Below are 18408 nucleotides of genomic sequence, written 5' to 3' on the forward strand. Positions count from 1 at the left end.
TCCAGAAATCCACATGAAGAAAGCTCTATTCCCAGCAAAGGACAGATTGCCTCTGCAGATACTGGCCAGCCCCTCACCCTGCCCTGCCTGGCCACTGCCAGCAGCAGGCTCAGCACTGTGGGGGCTGCGGCACCACGGCGGGGGCTGAGGCACCATGGCAGGGGCTGGGGCCCCAGAGTTTGACTGCCGCTTACTAGCGTGTGATCTTGGGCAAGTTACTGGACTTTTGTTCCTGCGTCCTGCCCTTGGATGAGACTAACAAATGCCGCCTCACTACTGGGCGCACACCTGTGTCAGGCAATGTGCAGGGGAGTGGGAGGGAGGGAATGTGGGAAGAGAAAAGGAAGTAAACAAAATTACAGAGCAGTTGTGACAGAGGGTAATGAAAAGGCCCCTCCGAGACCTGAAGAGCCAGCCTCGCAAAAAGCCAGTGAGAAAGCATCTCAGATGCAGGGACCCTTAGGTGGCAAAACCCTGAGGCAGGAAGGAACTTGGTGTGCTGGGGGCCAGATGGAGGTGAGGAAAGAGTGGGGACAGCGGTGAGGCTGGAGAAGAGTTCAGGGGTCTTGCAGGACAAGGTGAAGAGGCTGGACTTTTTTCTAAGCTCAGTTGTAGGGAGGACACTGGAGGGTTTGAGGCAGGAGAAGATGAGACCTGACCTATCCTGGGGATCGACCCCTGGCCTTAGGGGGAGAATGGGTGCAGATGCAGGGAAGGCAAGGAAGAGGCTGCAGAGCTGCCCAGCAGAGACGACCGGGCCTGGACTAATGGGCAGTACAGGAGCTGGAGGGGAGGGAGAGGCACCTCAGAGTCAGGATTGACTGGACCTGCTGACAGATGGGGTGGGTGTGAGCAAAATGGAGGCCCCAAAGATGAGCCCTGGAAGTGGGGCCTGAGCGGAGGGATGGGCAGTGGAGGCACTCACAGACATGGGGAGGCGGGAGCAGAGGGGTTTGGTGGAGGGTTTAGGTGTGTTTTGGCTGAAGACTCCTAGGCGCAGATGTCCAGTTGTCAGGTGCACGGGGTAACTGTGAGGATAAAAGGGAAGGACACCTGGAGAACACGGAGCAGCACGCCCAGCGTAACAGCAGCAACATAACACCACCAGTGGAACAACATAACACCACCAGTGGAACAACATAACACCACCAGTGGAACAACATAACACCACCAGTGGAACAACATAACACCACCAGTGGAACAACATAACACCACCAGTGGAACAACATAACACCACCAGTGGAACAACATAACACCACCAGTGGAACAACATAACACCACCAGTGGAACAACATAACACCACCAGTGGAACAACGTAACACCAGCATAACAGCAGTGCAGCAACACCAGCGTAACAACAACATAACAACACCGACGTAACAACAGCAACGTAACACCACCAGTGTAACAAAACCAGCATAACAGCAGTGCAGCAACACCAGCGTAACAACAACAGAACACCGACGTAACAACAGCAATGTAACACCACCAGTATAACAGCAACACCAGCATAACAACATAACACCAACACAACAACAGTAACATAACACTGGCGTAACAACAACATAACACCACCAGACTAACAGCAGCAACGTAACACCGGTGTAACAACATAACACCAGCACAACAACAAAACAACAAAACAACACTGGCATAGCAACAACATACCACCGTAACAACAGCAGCATAACAACACTGCTGTAATAACAATGTAACACCAGTGTAACAACAGCAACATAACACCACCAGTAGAACAACATAACACCAGCATAACAGCAGTGCAGCAACACCACCATAACAACACCGACGTAACAACAGTAACGTACCACCACTAGTGTAACAACACCAGCATAACAGCAGTGCAGCAACACCAGCATAACAACAACATAACACCAACACAACAGTAACACAACACTGGCATAACAACAACATAACACCACCAGACTAACAGCAGCAACGTAACAACACCGGTGTAACAACATAACACCAGCACAACAACAAAACAACACCGGCATAGCTACAACATACCACCATAACATAACAACACTGGTGTAATAACAATGTAACACCAGTGTAACAATAGCAACATAACACCAGTGTAACAACAACATAACAACACCGGCCTAACAGCAGCAACATAACACCACTGGCATAACAGCAATGTAACACTGGCATAACAACATAACAACACTGGTATGACAATGATGTAACACCAGCGTAACAACAACATAACACCGGCATAACATTAGCAACACAACACTGGCGTAACAACAACATAACAACCCTGGCGTAACAATACCGGTATAACAACGTAACAACATGGGCATAACAGCAATGTAACAACACTGGCGTAACAACACCAACATAACAACACCGGTGTAACAACAGCAACGTCACACCAGCGTTAACAATACTGATGTAACACCACCACCATAACAACACTGGCATAACAACACTGGTGTAACAGCAGCAACATAACAACAGTGGTGTAACACCAACATAACACCACCACCATAACAACATTGGCACAACAACACTGGTGTAACAATAGCAACATAACAACAATGGTGTAACACCAACATAACACCACCACCATAACAACATCAATGCTGACAACAGCCCCAGCCCGCACTGGGCCCGTGCCGCTCCTCCCCATACTCACAAAGACCCTGCACACAGGCACCATGATCACTCCTGCTCCACGAGTGAGGAAGGAGACAGGTGACCAGGCTGGTGGGGCAGAAGCAGGCACTGCTTAACCACGAGCTCTACGCCACTCCCTCCTCCGAGGCTCAACCCCGGTGGGCACTGATTATCAGTGACTCAAATATACAGGACAGTCCCAGAGCTCAGGGTTCCAACGCATACCACCTCGCAGGAGAGTTCCAACACCCGAGTCTCCTCACAACCTCACCTCCAGAGAGAGCCTGGCCTCATGACACGAGCAGCCATCGTTTCTCAAAGGCTTCTGCATGCAGGACCCCTAACCTGGGATTCGTTTGTTCACCCAGCAAACTCCCACTCATCCTTAAGGGCTCGGCTTCTAGGAGCTTCGGCCTACCCCTTCTGAGGGGCCCTGTCTTTTCCTAGCCCAGCTGACTATAATTCAGGTCTGTTTCTCTTTCTTCCCCTCTACAAGGGAGGCTCCATCTGAGTTGCTTCCCGGCTATAAGGGAGGCTCCATCTGAGTGGTATCTCCCTCTGCTGCATCCCTAGCCCCTAACACAGCACTACGTTCAGAGAGTGGACAGCAGAGAAAATGAAGATCCACACATCACGGACAAACCTCCAAAACCTAATGTGGTGAGAAAGCAACATGATTACTTTGATAAAATAAAAATTAATTTGAAAATAGGATATAGGCCAGGCGGAGGGGCTCATGCTAGTAATCCCAGCACTTTGGGAGGCCAAGGCCAGAGGATCACTTGAGCCCAGAGTCCAGGAGTTTAAGACCATCTTGGGCAACAAAGTGAGACCCTGTTTCTACAAAAAATTAAAAAAAAAAAAGTTAACCAAGTGTGGTCCCAACTATTTGGGAGGCTGTGGTGGGAGGATTGCTTGAGCCCAGAAGGTCAAGGCTGCAGTGAGCTGTGATCGCGCCACTGCACTCCATCTGGACAACACAGAGTGAGACCCTGTCTCAAAAAAAAAAAAAAAGAAAGAAAAAGAAAACAGGATATAAAGTGACCAAAATAAACAGAACTTCAATCAATGAAAAACGTAATTGGAAATTAGAAATTCAGTAGATGGGCCTTACAGATGAGAAACAGCTGTACAGAGTCAGCTAGCAGAAGACAGAGCTGAAACAATTCTCCCAAACGGTGGACACAGAGACAAAAAGATCCATGCTTGGACACATACAGGATGACTCTTGTTCAAAATTAAACAACAGGTTGTTTAGGGAACGAGGTGTGCATGGAAACGTAAGGAGAAGTGAGGGGATAATCTATCTGCAACTCGGAAGCATAAGATGAGGAAATAGGTCAGAATGTGGGGAGGGACACACAGGAGAATCAAATTCTTTTTTTAAAAACGGTGGTAGGTGGATTGGTGTTTGTTATACCATAGTTCTGTATCTCTTCCATGCATTCTGTAAACTTCAGTTTTACCTAGGACCTAGTTAACATTTAATTCAAACAGACAAAAAGCAGCGGATTCTAAGTTCAGGCCTGCTGAGCCCAGCATGCTCCCTGCCAGCAGCCATTCTGGGTCCACGGCGCCAATCCTGAGCACCTGCCCTGACCGGGTTGTTGGTGTGCACTCTCGGGTCAACTAGACAGCAAGCATGCCCAGGTCACGGCTGGGGGAACAACCTGCCCTGAAGCCAGCCCGATACGCCATTTCTGACAGCAGCACCAGTGCTGGGGGCAAGAAATGAAGCCGGCAGCCACTCGTAGGAAGGCACCCTGTCCCCGGCCATAGCAACCGGAAGCTAGAGGGTGCAGCTCCGTCCAGGGATACCAAACCCTGAAATGAACAGGAAGTCCAGCCCAACTGTGCCAACCAAAATGCCAAGAGTGGTCCCCACTGGGAAAACAATGGCTGAAGTCCCCCAGCTCTGTAGTGTTATGGCCTTCAAAGTTCTTGTGCTATTGTTGAGAAGACATTCAGAAAAAGAGAATACTGATGACAGCAATGTCTGTGGATCAGTCCATTTATCCTCAGAATAACAACCTATAAGGAGGCCCTTCTATTTCCCCTATTTTAAAATATAAGGAACCTGAAGTTCAGAGAGGTTGATAACTTACTCAAGGTCACACACAGCTGGTGAAGAGGTAAAAATGAGATTCAAACCCAGGCAGTTGGCCCCAGAGCCTGCAAAAGATTTCCCTTTTAATTACCTACTACTCAACCCTACAACAGAATGGTGTGAAGTTAAGTGGCGTGGGCACCACTGGCCTTTAGAAACAGAGCACAATGAAGAAGCCGGCTGAGCTTCTGGAAGGAAGGGTCTAGGGCAAATGTCAGAGATTCCAATGCCTACCGGAGCCGGCAAAAGCAAAGAGGATGGAGTAAGGCTGGTGTCCCTCACAGGGACAGTTAAGTACCTCAGCTGCATTCAGGTGGTGCCTCACAGGAGTATGGGCCCAGGGTGACCAAACCTTCCAATTCTCCTTTTTGGGAGAATGTAAAAAGACAATTCTTCCCTTCCCCTGCAATAGTAGAACAGGAAAATTAGGAACATCTTATATTTGAAAGGGACCTAAGGCCTGGCACAGTGGCTTATGCCTGTAATCCCAGCATTTTGGGAGGCTGAGTCGGCCAGATCTCCTGAGTCCAGGAGTTCAAGACCAGCCTAGGCAACATGGCAAAACCCCATGTCTACAAAAAATACAAAAATTAGCCGGGCATGGTGGCATACATCTGTGGTCCCAGCTACTTGGGAGGCTGAGGTGTGAGGATCACTTAAGCCTAGGAGGTCGAGGCTGCAGTGAGCTATGATTGCACCACTGCACTCCAGCCAGGGCAACAGATCAAGACCCTGTCTCCAAAAATAATAAATAAATAAATAAATAAATAAATAAATAAATAAGAGTTCTTGGCCTCAAACAGTTAAACAGAGTCATGATCCAGCAACCCCACTCCTGGGTTTACACTCAAGGGAAATAAAAATGCAGGTCCACACAAAAGCTTGTACATGAATGCTCATTGCAGCATTATTCATAATTGCCAAAAAGTAGAGACAACCCAAATGTCCACCAACTGGTGACTGGATAAATTATAGTATACCTATACAATAAGATAATATTCAGCAGTAGAAAGGAATAAAGTGCTGGTACCTGCTAGAACATGGATGAACTCTGAACACAGGATGCTAAGTGACAGAAACCACACACCGTATGATCCTATATGTACGAGATATCCAGAATAGGCAACCCCACAGAGAATGCAGTTCCGTGGTTGCCAGGAGCTGGGGGGAGGGGGAAGTTAGTGGATGACAACTAAGGGGTACAGAGTTTCCTTTCCCGTGATGAACATGTTCCAAAATTGATTGCGGTACTGACACACAACTCTGTGAATACACTAAAGCCCACTGGCCTGTCCACCTTAACTGAGTAAAGTGTAGCAGGATTTGTGAGTTATGGCTCAATAAAACTTTTGTAAAAAGGTTTTAGAATAGGGAAGCAGAACCACGAAAGAGGTACTTAAGGCAGATGAAGCTGTCTGCGACCCGCAAGACGAACAGGATGGGACTGGTGGTAGTGAAATCAACGAGGCAGCCTTTGCTGCAATCAAAGGAAGTAACAAAGGTAGGAGGGAACAAAGTCACAGTGAACTGCAAAGAAGTTATTATAGACGAATACAAACTACTTGGTGGCTGGCTGGATCTGTGAATGGTGGTGCACAGCTGTGATCTGGAGTGTGGTCTCTGGAGTTAGGCTGCTCCAGTATTTTATTTTATTTTATTTTATTTTATTTTATTTTATTTTATTTTATTTGAGATGGAGCTTCCCTCTGTTACCCAGGTTGGAGTGCAGTGGCGCGATCTTGGCTCACTGCAACCTTCGCCTCCCGGGTTCCAGCAATTCTCCTGCCTCAGCCTCCCGAGTAGCTGGGATTATAGGCACATGCTACCACACGTGGCTAATTTTTGTATTTTTAGTGGAGATGGGGTTTCACCATGTTGGCCAGGCCGGTCTTGAACTCCTGACCTCAAGTGATCCACCTGTCTCGGCCTCCCAAAGTGCTGGGATTACAGGTGTGAGCCACCATGCCCAGTCGGTCCTGGTTTAAATACGGGCTCTACCATCTTTCAGGCCTGTGATCTCCAGTAACTGACATCACCTCACGTGGGAACAAGCAACAATCCCCGCGCCTCCCTTGCAGGGCTTCTGGGGGCCTTCAGGAGTGAATAACCACACAGGGCTTTGAACAGTGGGTAGCACATAGGAAACACTGATAAATATGGGTTGGAATTTTTCTTATGACAGATGCTATAAGAGAGGGGCTACCGGCCTGGTCACTCAGAGAGCACTGTTACCATCTGAAATAAAGAGGTTAGAAAAAGTAGTTGGTATTTCATGAGAAAAATGCAGTGGTGGTTTTCATTCTAAATCTGCTGCATCTGAAGTGATGGTGCAGCTCCCCATGGAGCTCTCTAAAAGGCGGCTGGAGGCATAAACTAGGGCCTGGGGAGACAACAGACACTGGAGAGAAACTGGATTTCATCAAACCCGAAATGCCATCAGTGGTGGAGGCATCGCTGTTTTATAACCCCTAAGAAAGAAAAGGGTTTCCAGTTCCACTTTGTCAACCCGTTAAGGATAAACCCAACTTCAGAGACATCCAAATATGAAAAATATGTGTCTTTTGATCAATGAATTACAGATTTATATGTCAACAACATAGTTAAAGTTTTAAAAACAGATGAATTTTTGATGAAGGGAACACAACAGAGTCCCTAAAAGCCCTGTTATCTGCTTGCTATTCATTAATGTAGCAAATCCCTAAGCGGCCCCTTTCCTATTTTTATCCTCTCTCAATTCTCAGAAAGAATGCATTCCACGGGTTTACTACCTGCTGGGTAAAAGAGAGCTTCCTTTATTCCTTAATTTCAAGCTTCAGGGGGTGCGCCTGTGTTTAACACGGCCTGTAGATTTATGGACTTTGCTCCTCTCCTGGTTGGCTCTGTCTTTTCAGAGTTTAATGCAGTGACCGGGACCGTGGCCTGGCACCTCCCCGGGAAGAGGCCATGCAGCTGAGTGCAAGGACAGGAGGTGAGGGGCTGGCCCTCCTGCTGATGCTGATCTTTTCTAGTTACCGCCAGTTATTGTGGACTGATTTCTCCTAAAAATGATCTATATTGGCTCCTAGTATCTTTTCCTGGGTTGAAAGTTGAGGGTTGAAACCCATCAGTATATGAAAAGGATAGAGAAAAGCACAACCAGGGTGGATATTGGGAAGAAAGACCCCCTGTAAACTTGGCTCCTGCCTGTGCACATCCAGAGCTCGTCCAAGGTCAGAGGATGACAAAGTAGGGGGGCCATGACTGCGCCCGCCGGCCCTGCTGCTCAGTCTCGTAACAGAGAGCAACAGCTGGAAAGCACTTCTTCCCCTTGGCCCAGTCGTTCCACTGCAGAAGCATATACTTACAGGGAAGATGTTTCTTTAAAATGCTCATAAATGTTCTCGAATTAGATAGTAGTTGCATAACTTTGTAAATATACTGAAAACCACTTAATTTTATATTTAAAAAACGTAAATTTTGTGGTATGTGCATTGTATCTCAATTTTTTTAAAAGCTCATAAAGTAATATCTAAGATAGAAGCCAGGGGAGGCGGGGCACTCCTGTAGTCTCAGCTACTTGGGAGGTTAAAGCAAGAGAGGATCACTTGAGACCAGGCATTCAAGAGCAGCCTGGGCAACATAACAAGACTCCATCTCTAAGATTATAATAATAAAATGGCAAAACACCAGAAACAACCAAAAAGCTTAATAAAAGAGTTTATAACACATGTTCTGTGGTATGAACAGAACTGAACAGAAATACAAGTATTAAAAGGTATATATTGTGCAGACTGCTAATACATAGAGATTTAAATACATATACAACTGTGTGTGTATATGTGAGAGAGAAATATGACATAAAGAATGGACATAAAAGAGTATGACAGATCAATTTACAGGATTTATATAATAATCCAATATAAGTCATGTGGAACTCAGACACACTGCCGCTGCCTCTCCTTGCAAACTTGGAAGAAGAACAACACTTCCATTTGTAACGTATTTCCGTGTGCATTATCTGATTTAATCCTTAAAACTACCCGAGAGAGAGAGGTACCGGGGCTATCAGCATTGTATAGAGGTGTGCTGAAGGTCACAGCCTTCAGAACCAGGACCAGAAACCCCCTCCTCATTGCTTCCACATTGTGGGAAATCCAGGTTTCCCCAACAAAAATAGATTAAAAAAAAAAAAAAAAAAGACAAACAACTAAGAGCCAGCTGCAATCCCTATCAACACCTTCTGGGATTACTAAAAATAAAAAGAGGTGAGGGCCAAGGAGAGCGCAGTGTGCTGGCTGGTGCTTTCTCTGGACAGGAGATCCAGCAGCTGCCCTGGACTCACCTCGCAGACAGCTCTGCAGATGGGGCGAGAAGGGGAACTGGCCCTGCTGAGCGAGCTCCTGGCCCCTTCTGGCACACCAGGATGGAAGGCGGGACAGCTGGTGTGTGCCTGGAAGGACCCTGGCTGCCCTGGTCCCTCAGTGAGAGGCACTGAACGGTCACTCCAGCCCTCAGAGGTGGGGCAAGCATCAGGCTCCTTTCCCCATGTCAGGACAGGGACCCTCCCAGCAGTGACATCCTCAGGAAGTCTCCCTCCTTCTTTCTAACAACAACAACAGGCCTTCTACACAGAGGGGAAACTAGGGCAGCAGTGAGACTGGCCCTGAGTGCGTTCCAGCAGGGAGGCCAACTGCTGAAGGCCTGGCCAGCTTGGGAGGCTGTGGAGCTCAGTGGCTAGAGGCTTGGGCTCTGAGGTGCCCGAGACCTCGGTTCCAATTCCAGCACTCCCGACAGAAAAGGCAGCCGGACCCAGACAGCTGAACACAGCCCATTAATCACATGGGCCCGCCTGTCTGCAGAGCCCTCCAGATGCCATGATGAGGGCCAACCAGGGTCATCTCTGGATGAAGGAGGCTCAGTGACTCTCCTTCTATGGCCCATGCTGCTTCAGAGACCCCAGCCAGGGTAACCTGGGTGGCTGTGCCTCTCAGGGGCTCACAGACTGGGACACACAGGAGAAGCACCCCAGGTCAGGCTGAGGGGAGCTGGGTACCAGATCCCTGCTTCCTTTCCTCCTCTCCACCCCCTCCGGCCTGTGCAGTAGCCTTGACTCTGCAGCAAACTCCTCTGGGCCAGAGGCTGCAGCAAGAAAAAAAAAAAACAGCACTCACCCAGCATGGAGGACGGCGGGGAGGGAGCCGGGGAAGCCGGCTTCCACCCACTTAGATGTGTGCGATACGGATGGGGGAAGACATCCAAACGACCTTGCAGCTCAGAAGTCCCTTTCCTGGGGCCTGCGGCAGCTCTGGACCAGGAATGCTCCATTTCCCAGGCCTGGCTTGCAGCCTCCTCCCTTCCCAGCACTCAGGGTGCTGGCTTGGGTTACGCAGGTGCCACTCCTGCCTAGGAGTCAGCTAGGGTTGCACCACTGCGGGGGTGGAGGGCAGCTGGGATCCACCGGAATCCTTGGCAGGGGCAGAGCACAGGGTGGGGAGTGGGGGAGAATGGCCTGTGGTGTGTGTGGGGTGGGGAGTTGGGGAGAATGGCCTGCTGTGCACTTTGCCCCTCTGCTTAGCAGTCAGACCACGGGGCTCTGAATCCTGCCTTGGAAACGTTCTGCCCACGCTGAGCCCCACTGCAGTGGCGCTCGCCTGCCAAGTCCACCAAACTCCAGTAGAAGGCAGCATTTCCTCCTGCCTGTTTCCTGTCCTCACCCAGGGCAGCAGTGGCAGCCTAGGCCCTGCTGTGCTGGGCACAGGGCTCCTGGCCATGCTGGGGTGTGCTGCAGGTCTGCGGTGCCTGTCCCCTCTCTCCAGCCTGAACTACAGATGGGGGCCCCCTGAGGGACTGGCTCCAAAGCAGGACCCAGAGAAGACAGCACAGAGCAGTGCTTGGGCCAGCAGGGCTGTACCAGGCCACCTTCTTGGGATGTAAAAAGAATGTGTCCTCTGGCACGCAGGCACACAAAACTGAGAGAGACAGCAAGCAAGCTCATTCTGTTGCCAAAGCACCCCGTGTCCAAGGCCCACTTGCTGGGGGGCTGGGCACAGCAGCAGGCAGTCCCTCCCTGCTATGAGTTAGGCAGGGCCTGCCAGTAAATGGCAGGTAAACAAGCCAATGAGTGAGGCCCAAACCCCAGGACGGCTGCAGTCCTGCTGGCCACTTCTGACAAGCATGGACTAAACGAGCCCCACTCTGGCCTCAGCACAACAGGCTGCAAGCCTCCAGGACTAGTGGATCCCCCACTGCCTGTCCTGCGCTGAGGCTCCCTTTGCCCCTGGGCTGAAGGTGCAGGGCCCAGTTGAACTAAAGGCCTTGGACTCTGAAGCTTAGGAGCAGCGGACCCTCCCCCAGAGCACCACATGGCAGGCAAGGCTGGACCTCCTTTAGTCCCCGTAGCTGTGACAACAGGGCTCCAAGTGGCTCTCCCTCCTGGACCTTGAGGACAGCCAGCCCAGGCTGTTGTCTTGCTGTTCAAAGTCAACATCCTCAGACTGTCTCGGCAAACAGACCCGCCCAGAGCTCCGCCTGTCTTTCTTTCATATCTTCCATGTTTCTTTCTCCAAAATCCAAAAGTACCTTTGCTAGGATAATCAGGCCTGCAAGCTGCCTGGTCTCTGGCTCCACGGGACCCACACAGAACCCACAAATGGACACTACATACCAAGAAGGAAACGGTGGGAGGGTTGGAAGAACTAAGAGGCAACAGCACCAACAGGTAACGCCAGACATCATGGCTCTTCCCCAGCCCAGGGCGGGTACAGGAAGGAGTTGCCAGAAAGGGGAGAGGAGAGGAATCCTGGTCTCCCAGCCTTGCTGGGGATGGGGCCAAGTCCAGGTAGAGAAGGGCAGGCTCCAGCCCACTGGCTGCAGCAGGGGCAGGGCCCCCTCCCATTCTGCTCCAGGCTTTCTGCACCAGGTGCAGCTCACTTCTCTGAAGATGAAGCAGGGATAGGCCCAGCACACGTGCCTGCTGGGATATCAGGCACAGACAGGCATGGGGGGAAACCCATGACGGGCGCCCTGTTGAGGACTGGGAGGGAAACTTGGAAGGGCTGGAGGACGATTCCCTGTGACCCACTGCAGGGGGCAGGGCCTCTTTTCTGTTGTGGGTTCTGGAGTAGAGAAAGCCAGTACCTTCTCGAGCCCAGCAATGTCCTTCAAGGCCTGGCTCGGGACGTCCTGCCTGGAATCCCACCCACCCCCCACATTGTCCCCCGACCACGCTACCTGCCTGCAACATCCGTCACCCATTTTGTTTCCTTTTTCAAAGACAGGGGCTCGCTATGCCGCCCAGGCTGGTGTCCAACACCTGAGCTCAAATGATCCTCCTGCCTCTGTCCCCGAGTTTCTGGGACTACGGGTGTGCCACGGCGCCCGGCTGCATTTTGGAGTTTGTCCCGCCAGCCGGTGTGATGAGATCACCACCCTCACAGCACCCGTGAATCTGGGCAGTATGAGGGAGCCACATCTGAGAGGCTGAGTTTTCACTGTGGCACCTCAGCCCCGTAGAGAGCTTCTGGCACTAAATACACATTCGGAGAGGAATGGAGAAACAGCTGAAGAGAGAAACCAAGGTGGGGGAAAGAAAAAGAGAAAAAGGCCCAGAGAAAGAGCAAGGTAGACAGAAAAAGAGGAGAAACCTCCTGGCCCATCCCTGGGTCCAGGGCTCGGGCCCTGCCCTGTGGCGGGCACGCACTGCGGGGGCTGGCGGGGGAGGGCAGTGGCCTCGGGTGCTCCCGCTGCAGCTGCAGAAAGCGGCTGTGGGGATGAGCTGGCCACTGACGCAGCGCTGGCAGCACAGGGCGGCGGCGCCAGGCCTGAGGGCTGGGGCCAGACTATTGCCCCCAGGATCAGGCTCCACCACCTTCTACTGTGGGGCTGTGGGCTCGCCACCATCTTCATCTGTAAGGAGGCTAATAACAGCGCGCACCTCACCCGGCGGCTGGGGGACTGGGGACACGGTCAACTTTAGCTGTTATCATTACTGGGCAAGAGCCAGTGCTTTCCATCTTCACGGTCAATGCTCCAAAACTTTGCTACCATCACAGAATGCCAGGTCCCAAAGGGACCTTAGCTGTCCTCATTGACAGGACATGCTCATCTCACAGCTGCAGGGAGTGACATGCTGAAGCCACCCAGCTGAAGGCAGAGGTGGGCCTGACGCAGGGCCCCCCACCTCCCGGGTGTTTACTCAGCGTGTCTGAGGTGTGTGGCGGGTGCCGGAGAGGCGGTGTCCTCCTGGAGCCTACAGGCTGGCAGGAGGGACAGGGTGGAAAAGGACGAGGCAAGGGTAACACCATGCAGGGCAGGGGAGGGAGGCGTGTGGCGCCGTGCAGGTGAGGGGAGTGGGTCTGCAGGGCTCAGAAAGGCTTCCTGGAGGGCCATGGAGCTGAGATCTAACAAGCGACAGAGGGGTCAGGAGGTGAGGGGGACACGACAGGGAGTACCCCAGGCAGGGGGTGCCACGGCTGCAAGCACCACAGTCGGAGAAGCCCTCACGCAGCTCCCATGGTCTCTACACACTCAAAAACTCAGGGGGATCTCAGGGGGACTCCAGCCTCTACCGCGTGCCAGTGGTTTCCTGCCTCTGTGCCACGTCTACTTCTCTGGACGATACACTCCCCATGGGCAGCAATGGCTACTTGGGCTTTGCCAGCTGGCACCCTGGGGTTTAGCCCGGTCCAGAGCTAGGCACATGGCAGGCTCGAAGGGAGACCACAGGCCCACAGAAAACCTCCCTCTGAGAAGCGCCCCACGCCTCACCGCAGACAGCGGGCAGGCAGAGGCTGGGGGACCGAGCGCGCCGGGCCAATCACACACCTTCGGCATCCACGGTCTCTTTCATGATGATCTCCACCCGCTCCACGTGGTGCCGGTTCCAGAGGCTGTCCAAAGCCTTGCGGTTCTGGTCTCGGAAAGGCAGGATCTGGGCCACGGCCTGTCAGGAGGAAGACTGGGCATGCTGCAGGTTCCTCTCGTGATGAAGGAGGAACCCTGACTCCTGGGAAGGGCTCCGACCTCTCTATTCCCTGCTCAGAGCAGAAGATGCCCTCCGAGCAGCAGTTCTGGACTTCAGGATCTCACCGGCCAGTAAAGGTTCCAAAAACTTGCAAGTGACCTCCAAAGGGTTACCAGATTTGTATTTTGCCAAGAAAAGAAATAGTTAAAATTACCTATCTTCTATTACAATTTTTAATAAAATAAAGACAGGTTTAACACCAAAAATGTAGCAAGAAAAGCTTCGAATTGAGCACATTCAGTATTTCTTCTCATCTTACTATAAACAAGTGAAAATCTCCCCAGGACTGGCCCAGTTCTGAGGACCACTACTTAGGAATCCTACTATGGGCAACTCCAGGCAGGGTGGGATGGAAAGCCATGTCCCTGTCCTCAGCAACTACCTGTGCCCACCAGCACCATGTGCCAGAACACAGGGCTGCTGCGCTCTCTGCTGGGGTTCCTGGGACAGGATGTGCCCAAGGGCCTCCAAGGCATTTTGAGTGAACTGGTCAACGCACATGTGTCACCCAGGAGGTTACCCCATGCCCCTGCCCAGGGCTTAGAGTCCTACTACTCCCTGGTTTAAGCTCTTGTTGCCAACCTTCTGGCTCAAAACACAACTTAGGAAGAAAAAGATTTTGAAAAAAGGTAGATGGGGCAGGGTGCCCTGTAATCACACCTGTAATCCTAGCACTTTGGGAGGCCGAAGCGAGCGGATCACTTGAGGTCAGGATTTCGAGACCAGCCTGGCCAATATGGTGAAACCCCATTTCTACTAAAAATGCAAAGAATTAGCCGGGCCTGGTGATGCGTGCCTGTAATCTGAGCTACTTGGGAGGCTGAGGCGGGAGAATTGCTGGAACCCAGGAGGCGGAGGTTGCAGTGAGCCGAGATCGTGCCACTGCACTCCAGCCTGGGGACAGAGCAGACTCTGTCTTAAAAAAAAAAAAAAAAAAGGTGGATGGGTGCAGAAGAAAGCTCGTTCTAATTCCCACAGCACACCCAACAGGAAGCCAGGTCCAGACACCAGAGTTGCTGGGCCGCCTCCACAGAGGATGCAGGGCAACCGTGAGAAGCCAGAGCCCAGACTGGGAAACAAAGAGAATGGGGGCTTTGCAGAGGACAAAAGAGGCCAGATACATGGACAAGGACCCAACAGTCCTGCCCTGCTGCTGTCTTTCTTTTACCCCCTCGCCTCCTGCCTACCCTCAAGGAGACCACGGGAGCTCTGAGTTCACAATGCCCTGGGGCCTAGCTCCACAATGAGTGAGTGGCCTTGTTGCTGGGGTCTACCAGCATCCAGCTCACCCTAGCCCTGGCAGGCTCCACGCTGATGCTCACCTGCTTGCCCAAGTAATGGTCCACCCGGTACATCTCCTCCTCCTGGAAAAAGCTCCCGAGTTCTGTGGCCAGCTGCTGAGCTGAGAAGTGGTCATGGCCAAAGGGTTTCTCAAGGACAACCCGCAGCCAGGCGCCCGGGCCTGGCCGGCAGCTGCTGTTGATGTTGCGGGCAATGTCTGCATAGGCGAAGGGTGGCACCGAGAAGTAGAAGATCCTGCCAGCCTCCCGGAGGCCTGCATGCTGGAGCTGTGCCTCGATGTCCTTGTTCAGGGCCTGATAGTCCTCGGCCGTCTTCAGTTGGCGGTACCGGCTCAGCTGCAGGAACTGATCCTTTTCCTCTGCACAGTGACTTGGTGCCATGTCCTTGGGGCAGGAGAGGGATTCCAGGGCCTTGGCCATGAGCTCTTGGCCCTGCTTGGGGGCTGTCAGAGCAGCTCCATGGAAGCTAAAACTGTGGCCCCTCCCCACTTCATCCAGGTACAGCTGGAACAGTCCCTGCCATAAGTACTTCTTAGCCAGGTCCCCAGTGGCTCCCAGCAGGATTATGGAGACATGTTCCTGGAGCTCCTGGGCCTGCAGGCAGCCCAGAAGGGCCACACACATCACCACTATGAGCATCTTCCACATGCCTGGGTGCCTGGGGTGCACAGAGAGACAGACGAGGAACAAGGAAGGATCAGACATGGTTCAGGTGGCTATGATGTGGAAACAAACATTTCCTGCCTGGCAAGAAACCACCACGTGTTTCTTGAGAAAATGTTATAGGCCCACAGCTTGTCCCTCCCTCGTGGCGGCCTGGTTTCTGTTCCAGGAAGCCAGTGGGTAGGGAGCCTGCCCTGCAGACAGGGACTCTGCCTGGGAAAGTTAGAGACCACTTGCTAGAGATGAACCACTTTGCTGCCGGGAGCATAGGAAAGTGGCAAAGGCCACCAGGAAGGGCAGCAGGCCTGGGAGTAGAGCTGTCCATTTTATGACCAAGGCCAGTCTCCTCCAGGAGCACAGGTCACCTGGACGAGCAGGGCAGCCCCAGCCTAGGTATACTGGCAGGTCCTCAGGCGACAGCTGGAACAGTGAGAGGGTAGGACCACCTCCTCTCGCCTCTCACCTGCCTCTTCTCCATGTCTACTGGGCTCCAACTACAAAATGATGACTAACAACTGGGATGGCATAGTGACAGGAAACATGGACTCCAGACCAACTGCCCGAGTCTGAATCCCAGCTCAACCCCTTAGTAACTGCACAATTATTTAACCTGGCTGCACCTCAGTTTTCTCACCTGAAATGGAGGTAATAGTGGTACCTACACCACAGAGTTGTGATAAGAATAAAAGGAGTTCATGCTTGGAATGAGCTTAGGCCAGTGCCTACCACCTATGAAGCACTGAGTGGTAGGTGTCATCCTGGAAGAGCGATACCAGCAAACGCTTAGTGCTGGCACTAAGTACTTATATGCATTAGAGCTCAATGAATCCAGACAAGAACCCTGGAAAGAACCACATGGGGTGGGTTCTGTTATAGCTCTCCCATTCTGCAAATGGTAAAGCTGAGGCTCAGGTCAATGAAGGTCCCAGGGTAAGAAAGCAGGGGAGCTGGGACTGACTGTGCAGTCACTGCATGACACACCCAATGACCTCTCCACCATCGCTATACAGATGGGACCAAATCTGCCTCCTGACCCTGACTTCGACCCCCTCCTCCCACCATCCCCTCTGCCTCTTCCTCATCGCTCTCGAGATCCATCTCCAAGAGGGTCCTAGTGAGTGACCAACCCAAGGTGAGGACCCAACAACAGTGTCTGAGCCAGAGTCTATAGGACACACGACGCGTCCATCACTGGAGCTTTAACTAGAGGATCGGGGCCACACGAGTGACTCCCCAGCCTTCCTCTCCCACTCTCCCTGTATCTGCCCTCACCCCTAAATACACACATGGACCACAGGACCATTCTGCTTTTTCCTCCTGCTTTCCCGTCCCTGTCCTTGGCCCTTCAAGCATTTTTCCCTCAACCGGCAATCGCCCGTCTGGAAAGAAGGAGAAGCTGCAAGGTCAGTGCAGGAGAGGGCCAGTGAGAAATCTGAACCCCAGAGAACAGCCTGGAGAAGGAGGAGCCGCCAGCTGGCAGGCTGTGCTTCAGAGCTGCTGATCGGATCCGGGTAGCCAGGGCTCTGGACGTGCCTGGTACAAAGGGAGGAGCTAAGCCCCCAGAGTGCTGGCATGGGCAGGTGGGGGAGCCCCAAGGGCCAGCACCTCTGTCCCCACCCCAGAAGACTGCAGACAGCTGTGATGGATGGCCACCTGGCCTGAACTGACTCCTGGCCCTCTATTTAATCCTGTTCTGACTCTGAGATTTGCCACAGTCCTCCCTAATGAGTCCTGTTCTGGGTCCCTGGTTCTCAGGTTGGCCTCCCTTATCTGTTATGTTCCCAGCACTTCTTTAAACAAATCCAAGATACTGGGTATTACAACATGATTGTTTACTCTGTGTTTGCAAAACAACTAGAGAACAACTCTCCTAAATGGGTGTGGGTGGTATGTGTGGATATTTGTTTTATTATATGTTTTTTAACCTTTACAGTGTTTCTCAAACTTTAATGAGCATTTGAATTTCCTGGGGATCTTTTTAAAAGCAGATTCTGATGCAGAAGGAAGAGGACCTGAAGTGCTGACAGCTGGTCCAAGAGCACACTTCGAGCAGCAAGACTCTGGAATACTGAGCAGTGAGTACCAGAGCAACGATTCTCATCAAAGGAGGGCATCAGAACAAACACGCGTGCCTCGCCTCCTGCTGCCTTTCTCAAGACAAAGACATTCTGATCCAGAAGGCGTAGGGTAGGTCCTAACACAGGTGTTTCGAAACAGTCTCAAATGGTTTCATGTGCCCATCCCCTTGTAAAAACTGGTTGTTCCTGAGTCCAATAATAATACCTGTGTTAACCAAGTAGTCAGCGTGTGCCAGGTGACTTAAAGGCACCGTTCCAATCGTTCCTCACAACAGTCTTGCGGAGGGGGTTCTGTGAGGAGTCATTCTACAGACAAGGAAACTGGAAGGTGAAGGAAACTGTCAAGCCACAAAGCCTGGGGCCTCAGTCACGATGCTAAACAGCTTCCTTAGTTAAGCAGAAGAACGAGGCATTTGGGTGCAAGGACCTGGGCTCAGGACCACTGCCTAGCTTCGTGGTCTAATTAAGTCAGCTAATTAGGCCAGGCACAGTGGCTCACGCCTATTATCCCAGCACTTTGGGAGGCCGAGGCAGGAGGATCACTTGAGCCCAGGACTTCCAGACCAGCCTGGGCAACACAGCGAGACCCCCACCTCTACAAAAAATATTTTAAAA

At 51.8% G+C, this 18408-nt stretch overlaps 1 protein-coding gene and 2 long non-coding RNA genes across 11 annotated transcripts in view; 1 reads left to right on the forward strand and 2 right to left on the reverse strand.

Moving 5' to 3' along the window:
• H6PD (hexose-6-phosphate dehydrogenase/glucose 1-dehydrogenase) overlaps positions 1 to 18408 on the reverse strand; it is a 34760-nt gene that overhangs the window by 9591 nt on the left and 6761 nt on the right. For all 9 annotated transcript variants that reach the window (XM_077975416.1, XM_077975437.1, XM_077975428.1 and 6 more), the window contains exons 2-3: positions 15074 to 15710; positions 13553 to 13670 (exon numbers count right to left, since the gene is read on the reverse strand). In XM_077975416.1, the coding sequence (XP_077831542.1) occupies positions 13553 to 13670; positions 15074 to 15700 (745 nt within the window). In that variant the 5' untranslated portion in view covers positions 15701 to 15710. The remainder of the gene's footprint in view (positions 1 to 13552; positions 13671 to 15073; positions 15711 to 18408) is intronic.
• On the reverse strand, positions 1906 to 3673 carry LOC144336579 (uncharacterized). The gene is made up of 2 exons (XR_013408474.1): positions 3399 to 3673; positions 1906 to 3230 (listed from the first exon to the last, which is right to left on the reverse strand). It is a non-coding gene; the product is annotated as an uncharacterized LOC144336579 (long non-coding RNA).
• LOC144336574 (uncharacterized) lies at positions 10922 to 18309 on the forward strand. Its single transcript, XR_013408465.1, has 2 exons — positions 10922 to 11447; positions 17704 to 18309. It is a non-coding gene; the product is annotated as an uncharacterized LOC144336574 (long non-coding RNA).

This window comes from Macaca mulatta, chromosome 1 (assembly GCF_049350105.2).
Source record: "Macaca mulatta isolate MMU2019108-1 chromosome 1, T2T-MMU8v2.0, whole genome shotgun sequence".
Classification (NCBI taxonomy): domain Eukaryota; kingdom Metazoa; phylum Chordata; class Mammalia; order Primates; family Cercopithecidae; genus Macaca; species Macaca mulatta.